General features: G+C 47.9%; 1 protein-coding gene across 1 annotated transcript in view; it reads right to left on the reverse strand.

The window, feature by feature from the left end:
• The window catches only part of ENPP6 (ectonucleotide pyrophosphatase/phosphodiesterase 6), a 490,209-nt gene extending 478,384 nt beyond the window's left edge, over positions 1-11,825 (reverse strand). Inside the window, exon 1 of the mRNA XM_069631484.1 lies at positions 11,410-11,825. Within this exon, the coding sequence (XP_069487585.1) occupies positions 11,410-11,653 (244 nt within the window). The 5' untranslated portion in view covers positions 11,654-11,825. The remainder of the gene's footprint in view (positions 1-11,409) is intronic.
• Between the last annotated feature and the right edge of the window lie 774 nt (positions 11,826-12,599).

A 12,599-nucleotide genomic window follows, 5' to 3' on the forward strand; every position in this document is an offset into this window, starting at 1 on the left:
TTAGGGTTCCTAACAGAGATGGCAGAGAAAGCACTGGCAAGCACCACCGCGGCACAGTACAGTAAGTGCTTACAAACAGTATTTAAAGCCACAGGTGTAAACCATGTAGGCTTAATAACGATTAAAGACATAGAAATATTTCTAAAATGGGCGCATGAACAAGGCTTTAAGAGAGATTGGGCAAAAAGACACCTAGTTGCAATCTCGTATTTTTCAAAAATACGGGGTGATTCAGACCCCACACAGAGCGCTCTTATTTCCTGCGCAATGAAAGGATGGGGTAGAATAGAGGGCCCCCAGGAGGACCCCCGCCACCCCCTAGATTTCAACAAACTGGTACAAATTGCAAACCAGCTGGATGCCATATGCTGGCATCCATACGAGATTTTATTATTCAAAACAGCTTTTTTCCTGGCATACTTCGGGGCTTTCCGTGTTGGAGAGCTCATTGCCTCCAGCACCAAGGCTACCAACGGCCTGGGTGTCATGGAGGTCAGGAGAGCGTCAGCATAGAAATCCAACAATCAAAAACTGGAGCCAAAAGAACCATCAACATTTGTTGCATTGATGAGGCAGCAAACTGCCCGGTATGTATCACCAACCTTTATCACACGCAAAGGCCCAAGGTAGGGGGGAGGTTTCTAATCCACAAGGACGCCTCGGCACTAAGCCGCTACCAATTCAAAGGGGTGCTGATGAAAGCAATCAGCAAAGCACGGTGGGACCCCAAGGGTTTTGGCACCCATTCATTCCGAATAGGTGCCGCCACCTCAGCATGGCAAGGAGACATAGCTCCCCAACAAATAAAAAACATAGGGGGATGGAAGTCAGATTGCTACAAATGATACATCAGACCACAGCTAATATAGCCATCCTCCCTCATTTCTCTTTCTCCCCCTTCCTACAGAAACAACAGGCGAAGGGAGGACTGCTCTCCAATCAGCATGGATAGTCAGCCACTCATTTATCTTCAGGACGGGCCGATGGGCAGAGGAGACTAAAGAAAAGCCACCTGTCAGAAACACCATTTCTTCATGGTGGGGATACAGAGGCCTACGATGGGCCGAGATCCACAAAACCCTAGCAGAACTGGTCGCATACAGAGACCCGCCAGAATTTTTGGTCATACACCTAGGGGGCAATGACCTGGTATCCATTGGAAGGAGAGATGTATTCGAGGACATGTGCTCCTCCGTAGCAGGCATTTCACATAATTGGAGGGGAACAGAAATATATTTCTCGCCATCCTAACAAGAAAGAAATGGCAAGGGGCCAACTGCTACAAATCGATAGACATTTCCAGAAGAAAACTCAACAGGGGGCTAGAGAAATTCTGTACAGCAAGAGGACTGGGCTTCATAAAGCACCCGGCCATTACACTGGGTGACCTGGACCTTTTTCACAAAGACGGCACCCATTTATCAAACCAGGGCATGGAACATTTATTTAGAGAAATTACAGCAACTCTAGCCTCCAGGGGTTGCCACTAGGAGATACTTTCGGGGGAACGTGGTCAGCACCAACCTGCCCACGTGTGGAGGCACGGGCCAGAGGGGGTAACCACAAGACCCGGTGCCCAAAAGTATGTTACTAAAATGATATGTGATTATTGTTATCTCCATAACCATATCTGTACAATAAAAACCTACAGCCTTTTATTGCCAACACTTGACAACAATGTGTGAGCCAAATTATTCCGGGTGAGGGTATGGGGTCGGCAAATAATTATGCATGCATATGGGTTCAGCAGTTATTTCTCCCTCATATCAGGCAGCACCCACCCACACTCCCTCCACCCATCGGTTTCAGGGGTTACATAGCTCCCGGTGCAGGGTCAGCAGCACAGAACAACATCACCAATTATCTGCGCATTTCTGGTCTCCGCAGATTCGTGGGAAGGGCAATAGGCACTCGGTACTCACCGGTCATAAGCGTGTAATAGTTGGGGTAGGAAAGCAAAGGGAAGTCGGAGGTCAGGGATTCCGCCTGCACGCCTTGTTCTACAAGCGCCCTGAAGCTTCCAGCGAATTGGCATTGAGGTAGTCCCATCTAAAGCCATCCATCCAGAAGACCAGGAACTTCAGCCGAGCATGAGCAGAGCCTTACAGGCAAGCAAGGAGGACCAGGACGAGAGAAAGTGTTGAAGCCTTCGCCATGTCTGCAGAGCTCCTGCTGCCAGCCTTCTGTCTCTGTTGCCTGCCACTTGTGCCAGCGAGCGTGGGTGTGCTCTCCGCAGCCACCCGTGCAGTGGGATGGACCTTTAGTCAGGCAAATTAACAATGGGGGGTCGGGAGTTCCTGTGCCAGACATTAGTCCTGGTTATGAGAGCTTTACCCAGATGCTTTAGCTCCCTATCTTTCACAGAGGAGAAATATCCTAAACATATCAGTCTTTGTCCTGCCATGGGGCAGTCCAGCACCGAAATGCTAGGCAATTCTTCTCTGAACAAGAGTACCAACAGCAACCCCAGACACGTCTTTCGGTCTGGTTGGACCTCAACAGTAGGGTGGAGCTCTGCCTCTCTAAGAATAGTGAGCAAGGGGTCCAAGTCTGGATTCCCCTAGTAACTTAGCGTGAGAGCCAAAGTAAATTAAATAATGCAAATTAACAAGGGGGGTTCTGGGAGTCCCTCTGCCAGACATTAGTCCTGGTTATGAGAGCCTTACCCAGATTCTTTACCACACCATCTTTCACAGAGGAGAAATATCATAAACATATCAGTCTTTGTCCTACCCTGGGGCAGCCCAGCACCGAAATTCTGGGCAATTCTTCTCTGAACAAGAGGACCAACAGCAACCCCAGACATGTGTTATGGTCTGGTTGGACCTCATCAGTAGGGTGGAGCTGTGCCTCTTTAAGAATAGTGAGCAAGGGGTCCACGTCTGGATTCCCCTAGTAACTTACTGTAAGATATTTCTCCTCTGTGAAAGATAGTGAGCTAAAGACTCTGGGTAAGGCTCTCGTAACCAGGACTAATATCTAGCAGAGGGCCTCCCAGGACCCCCCTTGTTTTTTGCCTTTAGTCAGCCAGCAGCACATTTGCACTTGGTAGCACGTGCTGTCAATTGCCTGCCTCGGTGCCCCTGATTCACTCAAACAGCTGGGACTGGGAGGAAGTGGCACAACACCATTGAGCTGAACAGGCTTCAGCATTGTGGCAGTGAGCAGTGGAGGGGTAGATTAGGACAATGAACAGCCAGCTTTCTATGTGAGCAGTAAGGGGTGAAAAAGGTGAGGCAGATTTGCAGAATTTACGCTTTTTACTTTTTCTTTCTCTGAAGTTCAGGTAGGAGGGTTCACCTTGGGTGCAGGATGGGAGTGTACTCCAGAGGGTAGCAGAGGTGAAGCTGATGCCTCCAGCACTTTTTCTGGTGAATCTCAGGGAGCTTGGGGAGGTGGGGGAAGAGGATCGCAGGAGGAGAGGGTTGAGTTTCCTAGCAATGTGATGGGCGAGGTAGGGAGAGGCAGTATTGTGAGGCAGCAATGTGTGATGGAAAAAATATTTAATTCGATCCGTGCCTTGATGGGTAACCAGTGTGCTTCTCATCTTACTAGCGAAATGTGGTCAGAGCATTTCAGACCCCAGACTGCTCTGAGGGCATTGATGTATGTAGATTTAATATAAGTGTCTATAGGCCCATATAACCAAATTACTGTGAATGTAATCAGACGTCCAACACAACAGCCGGGACGATTGTGCATCACTTGGACTAAACTTTAAACAGAGCATTTCGAAGAGGCCTAAACCCAAAGTGCAGACATCCAGTGCCTGCCACTGTCTGGAGGGTTGCCCAGAGCTGCGCTAGTGGTTAAGTGGTTATGAATGAAACCTTCCAGGTTTTTCTTATTTGGTAAGTAACCCACAGTTTTTCTGTAAAATGGAAGATAGAGGGGAAGGATATGTTGCAGTTCGCAGTAATTGCAGGTTTTCTTTTATTTTGAAATGCAAGCAGCAGAAGTTCAATGACATCACCCATACAAAAGACCCATTTTCTTATTTTCTTTGGTCCTTTACATCTTGCTTAACGCCAGCCCCCTCCAGCTTCTAAGCGCTGGAACAGGAACTGAACCCATGTTGCACTGCAACCTATTGTTCCCAGAGCAAGTGCATTGCCCCTGAGCTATCCTTTCACAGATATGTATGTTTTTGCTTGAGGAAGCAACAGATGGTTTACTTCAAAGGCAGTGGACAACCTCTTGTAAATAAATCTCACCATGCGTCTATCTACAGTGTGCCTGTGATGCAGATCTAGCAGATCTGGGTCAGGACACACAGTGCCCAGGCAGGATTGGCGGCAGAAGTCAGTTGGGCACAGCCCTCTCATCACAGGCCCAGTGGCTCACTTGATGTGCAAAGCAGACAAAGAGAAACACTGTTGAGATCTGTGTTCCTGATGTGCAGTCACTGAGTACTGCAGGCTGCTTGTGTACAGGCACGTTATAAATGCCATATCATATCATACTCATTCCCAGCTAGCTAGATCAGCCCTTCCTGTTGCTATATTACTGGGTATGAGCTGCACAGACAGCCCACCTCTGAACCCAACTATTCAGGCATTCTTCACGAACGGACTGCCAGCCTGTGAGCGATGGTGGCGTCATGGCTTTTCCTGCATCCCTGTTATTTCTCCAGCTAACAAGATCGAGATTCCAGGTGAAAAAAGCAGTGGCACTTTTAGCTGCATTTACAACCACCTTTTTCCAGTGCAACACAGAACTCTTGGCACTGCCTCTTTGTCCAGGTCTAGGGGTGGCAGAGGGGCACCCATAGCAACCCCCTAATAACGTCCCAGTCAAACTCAACCCATTGCAAGAAGCTCACTGCTTCCCATAAAATCTTGTTTCTTATCTATTGTACATTCTTTTGTGACCAAAAAAGCATAGTTCCTTCCTGTATATTAACATAAATTAATAAATACATTTTTATTGGCATTAAGGGAAAAGCCAAGAAGAGAATGTTCGTACATGGGGATCCTGGCATGTACTGGCAGGGCCAGCATGAACATGTTTCCTTACGGTATCATTACTGTGCATAATATCACTGCTCAGTGGTGCAACGCCATTGAGCTAATTGGGCTCTAGCCCCTCAGAAATGTGAGGTGAGGGGACAGGGCTTCCACGCTTTCTCTTTGTTATACAGAGAGGGGAGGGAAGCCTTTTCTGAAACTTGCGGCATTAAAGGCTTCCTCCACCTCTCTACTTAACAAAAAGCAAGTGCACACATCAGCCCCCTCCCCATGGATGTGAAAGAAGGTATCATCCAAAAAGACTGAATTGAAAAGACCTACCCAACCAAAAGTCTGAAATAAGGTACTACCAAATGTTCTACCTTCTAAAAGTTTGCCTTTTGGTTTGGAAGGTCTTTTCAATTTGGACCAGGGCTGCGGGGGTGTCCCCTCAACCCCCACTTACTATACTATACAGTACAGAGAGCGGGGGTTAAAATGTTCACCCCCGCAGCTGTCCTGCAATCACCCCCCCCAAAAAAAGGACTGCGCGGCAGTCCGCAGCAACCCCCTCTCCCTATACTATACAGGGGTTGCTGGGGACACCCCCGCAGCTGAATCACATGAGCGTAGGACATGAGGGGGACAGGGGATCAAATCCCCCCCACAATTTTAAGTGGGGGGATATAATGGCATTTATCCCCCCCAAAATTGTGTCTCTGCAGCATGTAAAAATACATCTGGCACTGGCAGCCTTCAGACTGCAGGCTGCAGCTGTCATGTCAGCATGCGTGCAAAACAGCAAAAGTATAAGTTATAACTAACAAGTACTTCTGCTGCTCGCTCATGCATGCCCCGCGCCTGCGCATATGGAACGTGCCCAGGCAGGGGAACAAACTGCACGTGCCCCTGTACAGTGCACTGCTGCGCAGACTGAGCCTCAGCCTTTGTTTTTCCAGAACAAAGGATAAGTCAGGCAGTGACGCGTGCTCGTGCTGATCGAGGGAGAGACTAGAGACAGAGTGAGACTCCGACTTGACCTCCTCAGCTACTACGTACCTAAGGTAAGTGAAGTGTAATTCTGTAATCTGTACCCTGTCCTTGAGTTGGTCACTCGACTGGGCATGACACAACCTCGGGCCGCCCACCCCTCATCAACCATAGCATAGACGGATTTTGAAAATATTTCCCGTAGATTTTGTGTTTGTGCATAAATGTACTGTCTTCAGGAATAAAATGCGAACCTTTGCTCTTCTCCCACTAACGGACCCTTATTTCTTGCAGGACCCAACGTACCATGAGACCGTGCAAACTGCATAAGTATATGACACAAAAATAAGTAGTTAGATTAAATATTTGAAGCGCTTAGTGTGCTGAGCTACATAATCACCCACTGAGCAAAGAAAATAAAACTGACATTGGGCAACTTATCCAGAAGAGATTATAGACATGGAAAACTGGTTTTAGAGTTTCATGTGATTAAACATGCTTCCTTGTACTGTAGGGCCGCACGTCAGGAAATAGAGGCGTCTGAGCAAAACTACCAAGTAAAAGAGGGACTTATTAGAAGAGTGTGAGCTCCCTTATTCCACTTGAGCACTGCTTGAACACACAACACTGCTCCAGTTGGGTCTGTGGCACTCAGGAGCCTATTCGCCAATGGTGTGTGTAAATACCAGTGCTGAGAGCTTGCGCACCACGTTTTCAGAATGTAGTTTTTTTTTTTTTTTAATGAGCTTGATTCCAATGGCCAATGTATTCACCTTTAGCCAATGAAAGGCTTTGTCTGGCCTGCTGGCAACCTTCACGTTTCTGGGCCTGCATCCGATCTGTTGTCTTTCTAGGAATGTAGGAGTTGTGGGAGCTCATCGGGTTAATGCACTTGCAGCAGAGATCTTACCATAGTCCAGAACTGGGGCCCTCGACTTTTCATACCCCAGTGGGCTTTCCGTTTGCACATGAGTACACTCTTGAGTTGGCTAAAGGCGGCGGTGGTGTTGCCTTTCTGTGACATCAGTTGTTAATCACCCTGAAACCGCCTAGGCGCCCCATCCTTGGCAATGGTGGACCTGATGCACTCTTCTTTTGTGGCATTCTTACACACATGAACACAACTCGATGGACGGGGAAAGGTGTTTGTATTGGCCATAGCCAGCGGCAGTTCTGCACGGTTGTTTCTAATACTCGGTGTCTGTTTGGGGAGATGTGCAGGTATTTTCCACAATGCACCCAGACGGGTGTTTGAGAAACTCACTAAAATTACAAAATGAAAGCACATTCACACCAATATAATAGTGACCATTAAGGTGCGGGGCATGAAGTAGACTTAAAACCAAGACCTTGGAAGAGAGTGGAGTGGGGTTGTGTGTTACATTGTGAAGGGTTTTGCTAGAGATTTAAAAGTTGCATATTTAGGACCCAATTCATGGAAATATCTGCACAGAAAATAGGGACTTTGGCCACCTAACTGCACCCGAAATCCTGTTTGTCAATTCATGGAATCGACAGCGCTGTACTTTTTCGCAGGGACTTAGTGCAGGCTCGGCACGTCACTGCGAGAGGCAGAGGGTCTTGTGCGAGACGCCACGCAGAGCTTTGGCGTGGCTTGCGCGGAGTCCAGGGTAGAGGGTGGAACGCGGAAAAAGAGGAAGAACAGGGAAAATGTGGCCATTACGAGGAACGGCCCGCTGGCAGTCCATTGCACGCCTACTATTGCTTGGAATGACCCATATTCATATATCCGAGTGCGCAACCTCTCGGCGGGGAAATGGCAATGCAAAGCCCTCATGCTATCCGAAGGCAGGCATACAGACACTTGCACATAGGATTCAACATCCTTGTATACTTGTGTACGAGCGCGATAGAAACAAAATATCAATCTAACACACAGAGGTAAGATCGGGTGTCAGATTTAGGGGTGTGTGTATGCAGCCCGGGTTCCGATCTGATTTAGGGGTGCGTGTACGTACGGTAGCTTGGTGCAGGAAAGGTTTATGGGGGTTTGCATGCAGATTGTCTGAGTTTTACCCGAGCTAAGATAAAGTCAGCACAAACCTTAAGTTAGGTATATATTCACCCCTGACCTGTCCTGTAGTGGGAGCTGGTGCCAGGGTGCATGGCATCTTGCCTTGCGACACAGCCTCCTGTTATTTGGGCTATTTTAGCAACTTTCATGGGTCTTTGGTGGATGCCATGCAGGCAGCGGACTCATTTTACGCCATAACCGATTCCTTTAAAAAACACTAGAATTATCCATAAAAGGCACGTAAAGTGCCAGTTCTTGTTTAGAAAAAGCCATTGGCTTAGGCATGTTTACAACAAAGCCCTGTGTAGTTAATAACTTAATTGGAGCTGGGAACATACTACTGGTGTAATACAAATGTCTTATCCAGAGCTGCCTACAGCCACTCTATTAGCACTGGGCATTTCCTTCACCGAAGTCCTGCTAAAAACCAGCAATGGCAGGTGTTTGCTTGTGTATACGTATTGGTCATTTGCCTAGCACTGCTATTATATGTCCAGGTACTTGCACCATTTTGCAGCTGCTACCATCAGTGGGTACCTAATACCACTATGGCGGTGCCTAGCTAGTGCCTTTTCCATGCTTTTCTTTTTCTTAATTTTCTTCTATTTTGTTTTCTTCTTTTCTCTTGTTTTATACAGTGATGATGTATGTAATTTAATACGTACTGCTATTTTAACTTTGTGAAAAGTTGAGTTCTTTGACTAAAACACAATAAACAAATAAAAAAAGCATAGGCCCCAAGGTGTCTCCTGTCCCCCTTAGATTGTATGGGTCTCCTACGCCACTGCTGTCCCGTGGCACTGGTTCCCGATCATGGCAGTAAAAGGGAACAATTTGTCGCAGGGACCAGTAAGTCGGAGGCAAGGTAAGTAGGAGGCTGGGGGTTAGGGTGTGTTGGGGGGTGTGAGAGGGAATTGGCCAAGTCTGAAATGTTCAGGGGAGAAAAGACCAAAGGTTATTTCGAAAAAATTATCTTCAATCTTTTATCCCTCGAACATTTTCACCTCGCTCATTCAACCCCAAACCTGAAAGAACATATTACAAACGTTGTTATATGTTGGCACGCACCTGTGGGGAGGGGGCTGATGATATGCACACTTTGCTTTTTGCTAAGCAGAAAGGGAGGGGGCTTTCCTAAAACTGGTGGCATTAAAGTTTCACTGTGTTCGTGCAGAAAAAAGTATTCGTACAAACGCAGCAAAAGTTTAAAGCTGCTAGTTTCAGGAAAGTCTTCCTTCGCCTCTCCGCTCAAATGCACACATCAGCCCCCTACCCACGGATGCGAGCCAACATATAACGTATGTGCTCTTTCACATCTGAGGCGAGGGGGCTGATGTGCGCATTTACTTTTTGTTCAGCAAAGAGGTGAGGGAAGCATTATTGCATGGTAGCTCATTATGTATGCATGCATGTGTGCAAGGAGTGTGTACATAAATTGTGTAATGTGTTCACTACTTGTGCGAGAACATCCTTGACCCTCCCCCCCCCCCAACCCCTGATGAAATAACATGGTTCTCTTCTCGACTGGCCATTCTGCTTCAACTATGAGTCTATTGAACGTGGCTATGTATGTGAAGGAGTGTTTGTGGGTGTGTAATGCTGGGCTAAGGGGCTGATTTTGGTGGGGAGAGGGTAGGAGTTGTGGCGGAGGGCGAGGCGAGGGGGTGTGTGGGAGAGGGAAGGGGGTGACATGCTGTACTACCGTCTGGTCCCCTGGCTTACTTGGGCCGCACAACGGACCACCTTTGGTATTGAATAGAGGAGGAAGAGCTGCCAGGTTTGCCCCTCCCAGTTTCTGAAGTGGTCCCTCCTATCACGAGTTAGCCCCTCCCCCTGCAATGTAGGTTGCGTTGCACCCCTGTGACTGCTCACACCCAGAGTTGGTTGATCACATTGGGGTGCCAGGAGCCAGGCACAGACACTTTGTTCCTTTGCTAGGTGAAAGATTTAAGGTTTAATTAAAACACATGCTTGCATCTTTCAATGAGTGCAGTGTGTGTGGTGCGCCCCCTGCAGCAGCATGATCACTATGCGCATTGCACATGCGTGGTGGGAAAAAATTGGAAAACTGATTACCCCTCTCTCCGCTGATAACAGATTGGTGAGACTTTTAAAATGTGTGCATTGTACAAATCAAGCACTAACAAGACAATTCTCCCCACCACAAGACCACATACACTTATTTACAAAAACTTCCACTGTATTAATTTATCAATAGTACCTAAAAATGGTATCCTATACAACACGGCATCTATGATACAGGTTAACAATTACTAAAAAAAAAACACCCATTTTGGACATCCACATAAATGAGAAACCCAAATCACATTGTGGTAAATATCAATATTTTGGAAAATTCATTTTTATGGAAGACTTTTACTATTTTCAGTCTTGCAGGTACTATTGATAATTTTTTCTCTCGTTTGTTCTTAAAAATTTCCCTCTTGAGAACTGATCCCCGCTAACAAAAATAGGGAAAATACCCAGTTCTTGAATAAACATGCATGGTGTTCCAGGCTGGCCTGGAATGCGGCCGCGGCCCATGTTCTGTTGCCGAGCATGGAGGGGGAAGGGGGACCTTCAGCATGGCTCGCAAGGGCCCTCTCACATTTTGGGTTACGCCACTGAGAGTGGGTGCTTCCATCATTTGAAGTATTTGTGGCACTCAATGTTTTTTTACTCTAACGGAGTGTCGAACCCACAAATATGAGTGATGCGTGTCTAGAGAACAGTGACTGGCAGCTCACAGAAACTCATGACTACACTAAATGCAAAAGCAACACAGTGGCCATTGTTCCTGAACTCTTAGAATACAGATTTGCTGAAGATTAAACCAAGGCCCGGCTTTAAATTGCTTTGAAGTCTGCTTCTTGTCGGCCCGGTGAGAAAAATAAAACTACAGGTACCAGAATGCAAAGCGGTAGTCGTTAAAAGGATCAGCGGGAACGCGTGCAGCGGGTCACCGTGAGACTTCCGTTACTTGCTGCGCTAGCCATTAGCAAAATATTCAAAGAGCCAAATATACATTATTATGCGTATTCCTTAGTCTCTCAAGTCATGGGAAAATGACATCTATCACTTTCCTGAGCTGTGGCTACACGACGATACCGACACAATGGAATTAAAGCCGGGAACACAGCTCGCCATGCCGTAAACTGGATACGGCGTAGAGTGCTGCGTGCCGGCGCCACGCCGACAACAAGTCTAAAGTAACGGCAGAATTTCCCGCCGGTTACCCTGATTCTTCAGAATGTGTGTCTCCCTCATATCAGGCAGCACCCACCCACACTCCCTCCGCCCATCCGTTTCAGGGTTCACCCAGCTCCCCGTGCTCCACGGCAGAGGGGACAGGCAGGGTCAGCAGCACAGAAGGACATCGGCAATTATCCGTGCATTTCTGGTCGCCGAAGAGACGTGGGAAGGGCAATCGGTACTCACCGGTCATAAGCGTGTAATAGTTGGGGTAGGAAAGCGAAGGGAAGTCGGGGGTCAGGTATTCCGCCTGCACGCCTTGTTCTACAAGCGCCCTGAAGCCCGGCATCACTTCCAGCGACTTGGCATTGAGGTAGTCCCATCTAAAGCCGTCTATCAGGAAGACCAGGAACTTCGGCCGGGCATGAGCGGAGCCTGGCAGGCAAGCAAGGAGGACCAGGGCGAGAGAAAGTGCTGCAGCCTTCGCCATGTCTGCAGAGCTCCTGCTGCCAGCCTTCTGTCTCTGTCGCCTGCCACTTGTGCCAGCGAGCGCGGGTGTGCTCTCGGCAGCCACCCGTGCAGTGGGGTGGACCTTTAGTCAGCCAGCAGCACGTGCTGACAATTGCCTGCCTCAGTGCCCCCGGTTCACTCGAGCAGCTGGGACTGCGAGGCAGTGGCGCAACACCATTGAGCTGAACGGATTTAAATGAGAGTTAACTGCTTGTTACATCGACGCTGTAGATTGCTTAAGGAAGTTAGATGCCCCGCACACAAATACGTTTCCCCCCTCCCCCAACGTGTCTGAAGTTAGTGCCTCCCCAACATTTCAAGGGTTAGCTCGCACCCTGCTGGGAGGGTAATCCCGAGTCCTGGGAAGAGCCGGCTTAGCGGACGAGCTAAGAGTTCCCAATAGGGCTTCACGTGGTGCCTGGAAGAGGGCTCTTACACCCACATCCATCCGGGACATCGTTGTAAGAAGGAGGCTGAATATGCATGTACAAGCACGTTTATTTTTTTCAACGTTATACAATAGAAGCCACACGTTCTATTAACACACGCTGCATAAAACGTCATTGGAAGGAGTGCGTTTCTCAATTTAGGAGAAGGGCATTTTAAAAGGTTTGGGAGGGGTTGGAGCGCCCCAGGCCCTTTATTGGTTTCGTTCACAATGGTAAAGACCTTGTATTGCTGTATAGACCCACAGGTCTCACACCATTCTGCATATCAAATCATATATTTTGTAAAGTAACCGGTTATTCATGTTATGTTACTTGGCATGTATATAGCGCCTTATGTATCATTGGTATGATCTCAAAGAGCTGGTAGGTTGAACGCCCTTGGAATCCGCAGTTCAAGTCAGTAGAGAGAGTGAGTGTCATATGGTGCGTGTTCACCGCATATGTGTGCAGCTGGTGGGGTTGTTGCATGGTAGCTGC

The sequence above is a fragment of the Ambystoma mexicanum genome, chromosome 6q, assembly GCF_040938575.1.
Source record: "Ambystoma mexicanum isolate Mex_15411 chromosome 6q, UKY_AmexF1_1, whole genome shotgun sequence".
NCBI lineage: Eukaryota > Metazoa > Chordata > Amphibia > Caudata > Ambystomatidae > Ambystoma > Ambystoma mexicanum.